We start from the raw sequence: 14,077 nt of genomic DNA, 5'->3' as shown, positions 1-14,077 counted from the left end.
AAGCATTCACTTTTAAAGCTATGTAAAGAAAGAATTATAATGCTGCATACTGAAACTACATGGGACTAACGATGCAGATATATTTTATACATAAGCAATGTTTATTTTAATGCATATATACTTTCTCTTATACTACATTGAAGAAGGATGAAAATTGTTCGTAAGCAACCCAATCCATCAAAGTAACGTAAGAGCATAAATTGGTGTAGAGTGTAAGTGGAGGGGAAATAGCCTTATCCGCAAATATTCCTTCTCTTTAATATACAGAAATTTATTAATGTAATGCCACTTTCCCTCCAGAGAATGAAGCTCAAAATTCTGGTCAGCAGGCTACAAATCAACGACAGGACACGTGTAACTACATTGTTTTAATGAATTTAAATACTATTATAGTCACAATCATGCCATGGTATGAAAGAAAAATTTCACAACCTCGAGCGGGAATCGAACCTGCGACTTCCTGTTCTCCGGTCAGGCGCTCTGCCATTGAGCTATCGAGTTCGTCTCACGCCAAAGGCTTGGAATTATCCTTTCATACTGGCGACTCTGTTATAGAGTACTGTCCATAGCGTCTGATCTAGTCAGCACTGCTTATGGGTTGAAAGAAACTTTTACAAATGTAGTCTTCATCTTACGATGTTTGGTGACGTATACACTTCCGTTGATGTGACAGAGTCGCCAGTATGAAAGGCTAATTCCAAGCCTATGGCGTGAGACGAACTCGATAGCTCAGTGGTAGAGTGCCTGACTGGAGAACAGGAAGTCGCAGGTTCGATTCCCGCTCGAGGTTGTGAAATATTTCTTTCATACCATGGCACGATTGTGACTATAATAGTATTTAAATTCATTAATATGTCACATCAACGGACGTATATTCGTCACCAAACATCGTAAGATGAAGATTACATTGTTTTAGTCTTGCTAATGTTTTGAACTCTATCCCATTAGATTTTTTTCAGTAGGATAATTTCGTATGAGGTTTTACTGTATTGTAAATAAGATATAAACACAATTTAGGCTATCCAATATAAGTAAGTTTTAAGCTACAGAGAAGTAGATGATAATGCAATGAATGAAAATAACTTGAAACTGGGATACCTGATAATACTGGATGAGAGTCTGGTGAGCCCAGTGCCTTCTGTTTTGGTCCCCGAGGTATTTCTGTTTGACAGCACTGAACAGCATCTCATCCCGCCAGTGTAATGTGCTTGGGCCATCCACACTTGACCACAGTAGAAATGGGGCCAGGTACTTGTTCAGCCTGGCCCAGAACAAGCATCCAGGTGCCCACAAAACTACAATTGGAAAAAAGAATACGATTATAACATGGGCTGTAGTTCTCCTCTTTAACTTAGGGTTCCCAGACGTCCTGTAAAAAAAGGATGATCCCGTTTTTCGCTAATGCATCCCGTTGTCTCGAGAAAAGTCTTTGGGACAGTTTTTCGTCCCGTATTTTAGAGTTCTAAACTGAGAAAAAACGGAAAAGTTGCAATTTCTATTCAATATTACAGATTACAAACATCGCACTTCATCATTGCAGGTGACTGTAGATGAATTATTATGAAACAATATTATTGTGAGTTATTAATTTCTCAAGGTGAGTGTTGGCAACACCAAACGTTTGGATGAAGTCTGGGTGGATCTTTTTAAAAGTACTGAAGGAGCACTCTCAAATTTGAAGAGGGCAGTAGAGTTCATTATGTGCATCTCTGGAACAAATGTGTGAATGTCGAAAGATTATTTTCTCACATGAACGCCTTATGGACTGATGAGAAAAATAAATTGTCTATAAAAACAGTAAAATCCATGCTTGTTGTAAAATTATTCTTCAGTGAGGACTGTGTTGCTTTTCATGAAACGATTCTTCAAAATAAACAATTGTTAAGTGAAATTCATTCTTTAGAGAAGTATTACAAGATCAAGGCGGGTTGATTTATAAAAATATTGTCACGTGAAGAGTATTTTGAAGCTATTTCTGTAATAACTTAGTAAAAACAATTTGAAAGCAACTTACATAAGGAAGCTTAAACTTAATGCAAATATGCTCCCTAACAATTTTGTTCACTATTTGTTTACTTACCCTTAGTTAGTTAGTAAAGTGTTTGTGTAGTAAACTTTACTACACATACACTTTGAAAGATTGGCATATTTGATGGGTGCGCATACTAAACTTGCTCAGTGATAATATGTCTGGGGACCCTACTTTAACTGTAACGCAATTTTTTATTTTACTTTAATGGGAGACTACACCAGTGACAGTGAGTTCCTTCGTTAAATATTTAGCCTTTCTTCACTAGAAATTCCCTTCTTGAACTTGAATTTTTCTCTTTCCTTGCTTGTATTGTACTGTTATTTAACGTTAGTAGAACTGGAGATAGCGAAATGTTATTTTGACAAGATGAGTCCAAGAATTATTTACCATTTGCCTTACAGTTGGAGAAAACGTTGGATAAAACCAAACAAAGTAATCAGTCTAATCAGTATTCGAACCTACTTCCCAGCACAGTTTCGAAACTCGAATACAGCTTTTTATCCCCTAAGCTATTGGTGGATGAATTTTCGTCAAATGAATGTACAGGTAAGTCCAAGAAAAGAACTAAAAGAACCAAAACTGGTAATGATATTTAAATTAGGTTTTCCTTTCTCTTCCTTCCTTAATCATGAGGCCAATATGTAACTTCGAAACAGTGGGTGTCACTGCATTTATTGAACGGTGCAAAATCTCCAAAATATCTCTTATCAAAGTTTTATAAAAACAATTATCCAACAAATTACAAATTCATGTTTATCGTTTTAGTCGTCAAAACTAATAATTAAGAAAGTCATCCGGCAATAAATACATGAAAAATTAATACAAGAGAGAGTAAATAAGCAATGGAATGTTCTATTACACAATAAACATTTAATTCCAGAATGTTCACGATTGAAAGCTGTCGCACTTTTTTAGATTATATACGGGACATGATTGTTTGGCTGCCCATCTATTATATAAAATAAATACTTTTTCTACTCCTAATTATTTACTTTGTAAAGAAGATAACACTATAATAGATATGACATACCACAAGAACTGTGCCATATTCATAGACATTCTTAGCGCGGGCTTCCGGTGGATGATCAGCAAACTAATGTTTTTCGTATTCGTAAACCAATGTTAGCGATATGATATGCTATGAATCCTGTACAAGTAATCAGTCGATAGCCGGGGCTAGTTTAGTATGTTCGTAGCGTGGGCTAGCGAAATGTCTATGCATAGCATCCTTTACGTTAAATGAACTTCTTCATGTTGTCACCAGATGAGATATAAGAGCCCCAGTCTGGGCGTGATCATGCTCCCTACGTCAGTCGTCTGATCGCAGTGGTACGCAATGAAGATAACCAAAGTTGAACAGTGTTCGTGCCAGGGTTGGCTTTAAGTTGATTGCTTCAGACTGAATGAAATTAAAGTATAGCACAGACACTACTCCTAAATTTCCAAAACTTGCTTCTCTCTTCCCTTCTTTGACGAATAATATGACAATTTACACTAAGCTTGATCACGCTACACTAACCACAACACCAACATCTATGTGTACCTCACCATAAGTAGCTTGGCTGTGGAAGGCTGCATCGTGAGCTAGAAGATCCAGCATCTCCGAATCGCTAAGACCAGTTTTGGCTGCCGTAAGCAAGGCTAAAGCATGCTCAACCTGCAAGAAAAAGGGACATTGTTAAAAGAGGCGTGGCGGATATTGTGTGGGTTTCTGGTCAAAGAGAAAGAAGAGACTTTATTAAATATTCTTTGTTTAGTGGATTGCTTTGTACCACCCTCTAAGTCTGGCAATTTACATCGTTTATAGGTACTGTACCTTCAGTACGAAACAGGGAGTCATGTTAAGGTCTTTTGCTATCTTAAAAATCCTTCATCTTCGCCAAAAAGTAGATCTGTTGGTAAGCACGATAACCACTAAACCGATGTATTCCTATCTCAAAAGAGAATAATAAGGTGTATGGCTGGAATACATTTTACAGTTTCGTGTAAAGAATATTTTAAATCTTTCAAAATTTTAACTTTTCCTAATTTATATATTTTAAATTTGTGTACTTACGTATTTTGTAATAGGAAGTATTCATCCAGAATGGGAATTTTCATGGCCTTGATACCAGACAATGTAATGCATTTCACATTCCATTCAATAAATTAAGAGTTGGATGTAAATCATCAAATGTTATTTAAATAAAATAAATAAATAATGATATTTATTTATAACAAGACATGCAGCGAAGAGTACGGGTATAGCTAGTAATGAAATAAAAGGGTAACAAAACTAGAGAATTAATACAATACATATTTGTACAATTTCACGTGTACAAAATACTTTTATCCCTTTTATTTCCTACATGACTCACTTAATAAAATAAGAATTTTACTGAACCAGACCAGTTCAAATGTTATTGGATTGAAATTATATAAAAAATTGCCTGAAGATATTAAGAATGTAAGTAAGGTTTCTTATTTTAAAACTGAACTAAAAAATACAATAAATAATGTTAAAATGTTCAATCTTATGATATATCAATTTTATTAACATTTGTTAATGCATGTTAAATATAAATAACGTATAAAGTTTTCGCCTTTTACGACATCATCAGATACAACTTGCTTCTACAATATCTAAATTACATAGTGGATTTTTTTATAGTGGAACTTTTTATATTTAACATGTATTAACAAATTTTAATAAAATTGATAAGTCATGAGATTGAAGATTTTAACATTATTTATTGTATTTAATAACTGACTTATCTGAAAATAAAAACATGAATTGCAAATTAAACTAAAAAAAGTTTCTATTATGTTGATGAATATTTCAACTAAATTAATAACTACCGTATTGACTTTTCCTATGCAATATATCTTGTCAAGTGGAGTAATAAAAAGTAAGCGAGTAAACCATCAAAAGCAATTTGGACAAATAAATGTAAAACTAACATACCAGTATTTCTTTATCCATAGACATACCCTTTCTTTGCCTAGGATGACTTCCAGCTCTTGCAGCATGAGGTGGAGTTGGTCTGTCAAATTTCCTTTTGGCACAATGTCATGATCTTTATCAGTCCACCAGGATGTCTGCCATGCTAGCACCTAGAACCATGTATCAGACCTATGTCTTAATGCAAAATAAACATCCTGTCGGCAATATAATACAGAATTTCTTGAACTTGCAGCGGCAGCACCAGCAACTTTATTTTGCTTGACATAGTTAAGACCATAAGGCCTTCTCTTCCAATAACTACTCGTATTACTGTAAGATATTAAAAAACCCTAGGGATCACCTTCAGAACTAGCTTCCTGAACTTATCATATGTATGAAGCAATTATGGCCCTTGAGGTGTAAATATATTTTACAAAAACATAAAATGGTACACGATCTTTCATGGTGCAACAATAGTTTATCAGAATGCTCATATGCAAATTGACGATCTTACATTTCAAACATCTCCAAGAGTGCTACAACATGTTCTTACGAAAACTTTCCTGACAAAGGTTAGCTTTCCAAGTGTTCTTTAATTAATTTGTCGACAACTTGATAACTTATTACTAACAGGTAGTGTTATTGTTATAAATTTCGGCTCTGAGAAATGCTCCCGCCATATTAATCTCAGTTTCTCAATGTTCATTCTTTGGCAGTGATTATTGTATTATTAGCTTGTGGATTATGATCCTTCACTCAGTTTAACTGAACAATTGTAATGTAACTTATCTATCTATACCAATAATAAATCTGTAGCCGAAATTTTTCTGGTAATTTTCGATTTTCCAAAAATAATTGGTCCTAACATATATAATTAACCACCCTGAAACCGAAAATCGCTTTTTTTTAATTTTTGTTTGTATGTCTGTCTGTCTGGATGTTTGTTACCTTTTCACGCGATAATGGCTGAACCGATTTATATGAAAATTGGAATATAAATTAAGTTCGCTGTAACTTAGATATTAGGGTATATGACATTCAAAATACGTTATTTAAAAGGGGGGGTTATAAGGGGGCCTGAATTAAATAAATCGAAATATCTCGCTTATTATTGATTTTTGTGAAATATGTTACATAACAAAAGTTTCTTTAAAAATGATTTCCGATAAGTTTTATTCTTTGCAAAATTTTGATAGGACTGATATTTAATGAGATAAATGAGTTTTAAAATTAAAATACAATGCCATCTAAGGTGGTGTAATGAAATGAAAACAAATGACTACATCTATAAGGGGCCTTGGCCAACAACAATCGAAAGCTATGAAACATAGCCTACAGAGAATGTTTCTGTGTTTGTATGAAGTAATATCGAAAGCTAAATTAACCGATTTGTATAATTAATTATTATTTCACCATTGGAAAGTGTAGTTTCTCTAGATGGACATAATGCTTTAATATTATTACAGTAACTTCTGAGTGCTCTCTGGACCAAAATGATCGCATTTTAGTTATTTAAATACAATTTAAATCAAGTAACATATTAAAAGATTTATCCTTCTATCAAACACGAATGTTTCCTGGATCAGACGTCCTATTTTAATTATGGAATTACTTTATATTTATTTCTAACAGGTGCAGCGGAGCGCACGGGTATGGCTAATTAATTAAATAAATTAATATTTTTGCTAGAATTAGTTTAACATCACAGCCAACTAAGCTACATCTATTATAGTGTACATTTTATAATTCATATATGAGATGAACTCATTGATGACATTGTACTATCTTAAATTAAAAAAAAAATGCATCAGTGTTCATCAAAGGATTTCTTCAATGAAGTTTGTTGTTCCTCATCGCACTCAGCAGATTTTAAAGTTGCTGATTCTGATGGACTGTAGATGCAAGGTTCTGGTTGGTTGTAAAATTTAATGGTACTAAATACTAAAAGATGATTAGCAGAAAAGACGATAGTCGAATAGGACAACAATCGAAGTTTCACTATACAACATCAAGCACATTACCTTCACGTAAAGAGGCAAAGTGCAGTCCTGAACTGAAGATCGAACGCAGTCTTGAACACGGCTGCTCACACTGTGGTTGTACTGCATCACAGATGCCATCAGGATGGATTGGGCTTCTACTTTCCCAAGTGCAGGCATCTTCAATATAAGAAAACAGTAAATAATGTCAGTGATGTCATTCAGCCAGTTCACCTGAACTGACTGTTAAATTTGTCGCAGTTCATAGAACCGGTTCTTAAATATTTTAAGTTTAAAAAATTCCTTTTTTATTTTTACAGAAAGTACATTAATTTAACACGAAATCCTCCTAATTTTTAATATTGTAGTAAACATAATGCAAAAATAAATGATATTATTATCACATTGTTGTTTCCTATTCATTTGTTCAGGCAGTCAAGATGCAATATTTGCCTGCAACCTTGAAACTCATCTGCGATTGCTTTGGCAATCGTTTATCCTTTCCCCTTCCAACGATTCCACACACACAACAATGAAACGTATTATTCAAAAACAAAATACACTATTAAGCATATTAATAAGATACAATCAGCTCCAGTTATAGCAAACCTCTGCGGACTTGCATATTTCGTTCACTATATCCAAGGTTCACTAAATCTGAAATATCTCTTCCCTAACCTTAAATGACAGAAATGAATGAAATTGTGAACAAGAAAATAAAATATTTAATTGTTGTGGAATGGATACACTGTATACTGTTACTCACAGTTGATTTACTTAACCTATGCTGTCGACCCACGTTCGCTTGTGAAAGACCACATTCAATGTCACTTATAATATTCACCTTATCTTCCAAAGAAAACACTTTATGCTTCGACATTTTTATACAGTACAGTCACTGTTGGAACACTAGAAACAGACTGATCAAATAGAAATGACAAATGATGTGTCTGCGTACTCAGCCTTGGAATTTCCCGGGTCACTTAATGGAAACTGGGAGGGGGTTGATGGAGTTTGAAAGCCATCGAAATCTTACCTTCATTTATGCTCTGGACATAATGTCCGTCCCCTTTTAATAAAAGAAGGCAATTTCATTTTCGTTGTTTCGATGCTATCTGTCATAATGAAAATGTTTCTGAGAATAAAAGGCAACCCTTTGACGGTGGAGGATTAGAAATAACAGTAAAGTAGAGTGCCTGAGAACAGAATGTCAACCCTTCGACGATGGAGTGAGGCAAGGTCGTCATGCGTTGCCTGGATTTACAGTACAGCTCATTGTCTAAGAATCACTAATGCATCACTAATCCTACTTTTGTCTATTGACTAAAGGAGTAAGATACTTACAATGTTATCCTCAACACATTCTTTCAATTTCATACAAGAAGGTCTGACTTCAAATAAGAATTTGTCAGGATACAAGGTTCGCTATAACCGAAGCGAGAGTTCACTATAAATGGAAATATTACTGTACTTTTTAATGTATGCGGGGTTGGGACCAACGAATTAGGTTCACTATAGCCGAATGTTCACTATATCCAGAGTTGACTGTACTTCGTTTTCCTCTTTTAATACTTTCCTACAATATTTTAGTCCATTTGAATGAATTTATTTCTTCATTAAAATTACTGACAATACTAAATGCATTATTGGTCACTGAGCCAGTAGCATTTGGTGTCATTTATGCTGCGCTTATTTTTAAATCTGTCCTGTGCCATGGCGTGGCGTCGTGGTCTAAAGCATCTTATCTGGGACTCGCGTTACAGAATGCGCGCTGATTCGAGTCCTCATGAGGGAACAAATTTTCTTATGAAATGTTGACCAGTGTATGGGACCAGTGCCCACCCAGCATCGTGATGCACTTGGAGAGCTACGATAGGTAGTGAAATCCAGTTACGCAAACCAACTATAACAGCTGGGGGGCTCATCGTGCTAACCACATGATACCTCCATTCTGGAGATAGCGAGATGAGACTAAGGATTCGCCATATTGGTGCGGAAAACCTCGGGAAAAACCCAACCACGTAATCAGCCCGAACGGGAATTGAACCGACATCCGAGCACAACTCCGGATCGGCAGGCAAGCGCCTTAACCAACTAAGTTACGCCAGTGGCTAATATCATCTTGTTTCATAACCTGTTAGAAATATTGTTAGGTTCAATGTTAATGTAACCTTTGTTTGCATTCTGGTAGGGTTGGAAAAGATCTTGTTATTTTACCATTTGATGTTGATTGCAATTCTCTTTTCCATTTTTCTCAGTTTTAATTTGTCAGTTGATTGGATATTTCACTGTGTGTTGTGTGCGCATGTGTGTGTGTGTGTCTATGTGTATTTTGTGTGTGTGTGTGTGTGTGTGTGTGTGTGTGCATGCATTCACATGCATGTGTATTGTATGCGCGAATGTGTATGTGTATGTGTGGAGAAGATCGACGGAAGTTCTTTTGTACGTATATATACTGTTTAGGTGGATTCTTTATATATTCAATCCCCAGAAAGAATGGAAAATTCTAATTGTGGTTTATCACAGAGATGTTTCACACAGCTTCTTAATGGTCATCAGGTAGCCTATTACAGATTATCTCCGAATACCACTTATATGATCTCCACCTGGCACAATGACCATCATTGAAATGTTAGCAAGTCTCGCCACAGGGCGTCTTCCTAACACAGTGAACACTTTTGGAAACCTTACCGTCCATGAAACCTTTCTACCAACATGAAATTATATGAAATGAATAGGAAAGTAGTATGAAATGAAGAGTAGATCAAACAGGATTTGAACACATGCCCAAGCGAAACCTCAGAGCACGAGTCCAGCTCGATAGTATCATAATGCTGACAATGTTGACATGGGTGCTGGTGGTAGTGGTGGTGGCGATGATGAAGAAGAAGAAGATATGTTCTGCTGTGTGAAAACACTTACTGGAATAAGAGCAGAAGAATCTGAAATCTTTTTCTTGATCTCAGCGAAAACAGGACTGTCATCAGCTACTGAGAGTATAAGCTTCACATTTTCAGGCAGTTTAATTGGCAGCCAGTCCAGATTTTGTGTACCATATTCTTTCACCTACAACAACAACAATTACTATTATTAACTGCACATTCAACATTTAAACAGATCTAAAGCAAATTAGATAACTGAAACCAGAGATTAATATATACCTACTATTGGTATTTACAAACATGAGTTCCGACTATAATTATTAAGAAAATTCACAAAGATAAAATTAAGTTACAAAAATATTAATAAAGCAATAAAAATGAATGCATGAAGTTATACAAAAATGGTAAAAATCTGTGTGATTAGAACAAGTTTATGAAAACTTATCAGGTGAAATATGACTTAACATTTAAGTTCTTTCTCTTTCCCATGCAAGTATCTGCATAAATTTGTTTTTATATGAAACATAGGTTATGTTTATTTCTAACAAATGCATTAATAATACAGAAATATACAGTATAATAACATACACATAAATTTAAAGACAACATTCATGATAATATAACAAAAGCTGTAACGGTACCTGATCAATTCCATCAATCATAATGACTTGAGGACGATGGAGGCAGGATGCAGCCAACAATCGAGGCAGCAATTCGGTGTAACTTTTTATACTCTGTAATATAATAAGTTATAACATATATAAAACCCTCATAAGTAGATATTTCCATTTAAAAGCACTAATAATACCAGATGGTCCAAAAGTCTCGATCCATTTTGTTGAAAGCATGGTCCAATGTTAATGATTGTTACATATGTTATTTGTAAGAAGTCTATGTACAATATTCAGTACAGTTCAATCTGCCCCCCTTCCATTTCGTAGCAGTGCTCCGAGTGTTGCACTATCGCTCTAAAAGCATTACAAAGCTTGCGTGGTGCACTAGCTTCCACTGCTTCGTAAATGCGTTGCCGTAAATGAGGAAGGTCACGAATCTTTGTCTTGTACACACGAGACTTAATAAAGCCCCAAGCAAAAAATTAAGTGAGGGTTAAGTCTGGTGAACGCGACGTCCAAAGTCTTGGCGCAGCTCTGCCGATCCATTGATCTGGATAGATTTCATTCCAATAATCACACACAACCATAGCGAAGTGGAATGGAGCACCATCTTGCTGAAAGACAACAGAGTTTAAAACATCATCCTGCGTAAGCTGTGGTTCTAGGAATTGTTGAAGCATGTTCAAGTATGTGACTCCAATGACTGTGGATTTTTGAAACATGATGTATAGACCAGTAATTCTGGATGTATCCCTTTGTCATTCGTAAGTAGCATTACGTTGCTCCACAGTTATGCCTACTCACATGACCACAAGTATGAAATGTAACTTCATCACTTAAAAGGATATGGTTCATTAGATTCTCATTAGCAACAGCCTCAAGCAGATCATGGCACATAGCCTGACGGGCAGCAATAATCTTCCTGTTCTAAATGATGTAGCACTTGCAGATGGTACGCACGTTTGTGGAGTGTAAACCGCAGAACTCTCCAGACTGTTGTCCTGGGAATGTCCAGTTCATTACTGAGGCGGCGAGTCGACGTGCCTGGATTGCGTTCAGTCGCATGCTGAAGAAGTGGAACATCATTTGCAGAGGTCTGTGTTCTGCCGGAATGTTTTACTAATTTAAGTCAGGTTGTTAATAACGAGTTTTTAAGGACCAAGGAAACTCCTGCTGTCTGTGAAATATATAGGAATAGTGGAGGTATCATGTTGTAGATTTACATACTTTATACACTCCAATCTCGTATTCTGATGCAAGATGAGCCACAGTTTCTCTTTCCTTTTTTTCGATATTTAGCACAACAAGATTTCTTGTGACACCTGTAGAAAATATTTTATACAGTACGACAATTCGAACAGTAGACCCAGTAGCGGCTGGTGGTCAAAATAATGAGTGTGCTACAATTCCTATAAGGCCTACTGTATACACTTATATGTATTTATCTAAATTTGAGACTCGCCTAGTGACGAAATATGAAATCCATACGACGTTCCTTCCTACTGCAGAACTTGTCAATTACCCTGGTGTTAAACCCTTCATCTTGGACATCATACTCTTTTCTATTAACAGTGTTGTAAGAGCAGTGAGGCGATCTTGGGACATAGTGTTCCTTAAAAACGTTTTTATGCGTTTTAAGCAAGAAAAACATCTTTCTGGCTCAGCAGTGGTCATTGGTGTCGTAACCAAAATATTTAACAACTTCGTTATTTCATAGAATGGATCCTGTGAATTGTTGGAGGCTATGTATCGTAACAGTTGAACAGCTCCATCTATAGGCTATTCCAGAAGGCAGGTGTTCCGTATAGAACTTAAAGTTGTGTCTTTAACACTCTTTTGTTCAGTACACTATAGCTGTTGACAGCAACTTCAAGTTCGCGTTCAGGAAAATTGGGCTATGCGAAACATTGCCAGAAAATTTGCTGTTTAACAATTTTGTTGCGTCTAGATAGCTTAAAGACTGGAAACGGTGAGTAGTTTTCTGAATTATACGGTCACATACTTCCTTGGCTTCAGTTTTCTGGTATTCCATTCTCCGTCGCTTGCTGACTGCCTCAGGAGGAACCTCAAAACCAGGTAGACGGCAGCAGCAGTCGGACACTTGAATTACCAAATAGGCCTACATTGTACATAGTTCCGAGTTCTTCCACAAACAAGCATTCTTTCGTTACACTTTACTTTTGCAATCTCCAAGTTGTGTTGTGCTGAAGCTGACTACAGCACTTCCCCGCGTAAAAATAGCCAATCAGGGCAGTGATTTCAGCTTCGCATATGTGCATTAATTGTCTACATTCTCATGTAGACTTTTGAGTAGCACATTGTACCCCCTGAGGCACCAAAGAGCTAAGACCGAAGTACTAAACACTCTATAACGCGTCATGAACATAACCACAGGAAATTGTCAAATGGCAGATCAGATACTATGGTGGTATTGCAAATACATTATTTGAGCAAAAATTATCATTGTGCTGTAGCACTGTAGCACATAAGGACGGGCCGCCCCTGAGTAGACCATATTGTGTAAGGAAAAGATTTATAATAGCACTCTCTAGAAAAAATAACGTGCTAATTCAATGTACTGTACTTTATATATTTCTGCAGAAAAAAGAGCGAGAGAAAGACTGATATATAATCCACCAATCGGTTAATAGAGTGACGGACAGTCGGGCTTCTACTGTACATAAAAACTACAACAATGAATACATCACATATTCATTTTGTATGAGGTCTCGCCCACCTCATTGAATATTACACGACTACTCTGAAGTAGCCAATATGTATTATTACTATTTAATACGAGAAAAATTCGTACCAGCACCGGGAATCGAAGCCAGGACCTCTCAGCTCTGCACACTGAGCGCAGGTAGTAAGGCCTTAAAAGCATTACGAGAGGGGTTCGGCCAGCGCCGTGGATCATGTCCCGGCATAGCTCAGTTGGAAAGAGCGCTCAGCACGCAGAGCTGAGAGGTCCTGGGTTCGATTCCCGGTGCCGGTACGAATTTTTCTCGTATTAAATAGTAATACTACAACAATGAACTTCACTGTTCAAACAAATTTCAGTCACTCATTTTCATTTAAATAATTCATGAATATTTCTCTGCATATCTTATTTTCTTTAAAACGTCTGGAATTTTTAACTAGTACGAATAAAATGCTACATAACTGAAATGACGAAAGTCGTAGTTCACTAAAGCTAGTTCTTTCACTGCGAGTCGACTCCTTAGACCACTGAATTTGAATCAAAGAAATAGCAGAATGTTCGGCGAGTATGGCAAAAATCTCGTGATCCTCGCCTGGAAGCTCGTGAGAGTGTGAGGCAATTACGTAGACAAATTGAGTTAACAGAACAAACAGAACCTTGTGAAAGTCTTGTGCGAACCTACCAGTGAAGCAGTAAGAATAAGGAAACGAAAATAAAAATGGCCCTATACTTCAAAGCTTCAAAAAGTGTCGAGTGTCATTCTGAGCTCCTTACTCGTAAATAAAACAATGAGCCTAGGTATGTCGAGAATCTTAACTTCCGTTGTTTAAAACCAATCATTTAAAAAAAATTAAATGCACAAGACCAATTTACGGACATTCGCAATCGTTTTAAGAATTCCTCTCAGACGGTAATTTAACCATTGAAAACGAAGACATGTCCAGGA

General features: G+C 36.2%; 1 protein-coding gene across 7 annotated transcripts in view; it reads right to left on the bottom strand.

Moving 5' to 3' along the window:
* LOC138695921 (NACHT and WD repeat domain-containing protein 2) overlaps positions 1 to 14,077 on the bottom strand; it is a 138,501-nt gene that overhangs the window by 46,226 nt on the left and 78,198 nt on the right. For all 7 annotated transcript variants that reach the window (XM_069820293.1, XM_069820286.1, XM_069820287.1 and 4 more), the window contains 6 exons: positions 10,458 to 10,550; positions 9,857 to 10,000; positions 6,977 to 7,114; positions 5,003 to 5,125; positions 3,581 to 3,689; positions 1,099 to 1,295 (listed from right to left, as the gene is read on the bottom strand). In XM_069820293.1, coding sequence (XP_069676394.1) covers positions 1,099 to 1,295; positions 3,581 to 3,689; positions 5,003 to 5,125; positions 6,977 to 7,114; positions 9,857 to 10,000; positions 10,458 to 10,550 — 804 coding nt within the window. The remainder of the gene's footprint in view (positions 1 to 1,098; positions 1,296 to 3,580; positions 3,690 to 5,002; positions 5,126 to 6,976; positions 7,115 to 9,856; positions 10,001 to 10,457; positions 10,551 to 14,077) is intronic.

This window comes from Periplaneta americana, chromosome 3 (genome assembly GCF_040183065.1).
Source record: "Periplaneta americana isolate PAMFEO1 chromosome 3, P.americana_PAMFEO1_priV1, whole genome shotgun sequence".
NCBI lineage: Eukaryota > Metazoa > Arthropoda > Insecta > Blattodea > Blattidae > Periplaneta > Periplaneta americana.
This window is presented reverse-complemented; position numbering and strand designations above follow the sequence as displayed.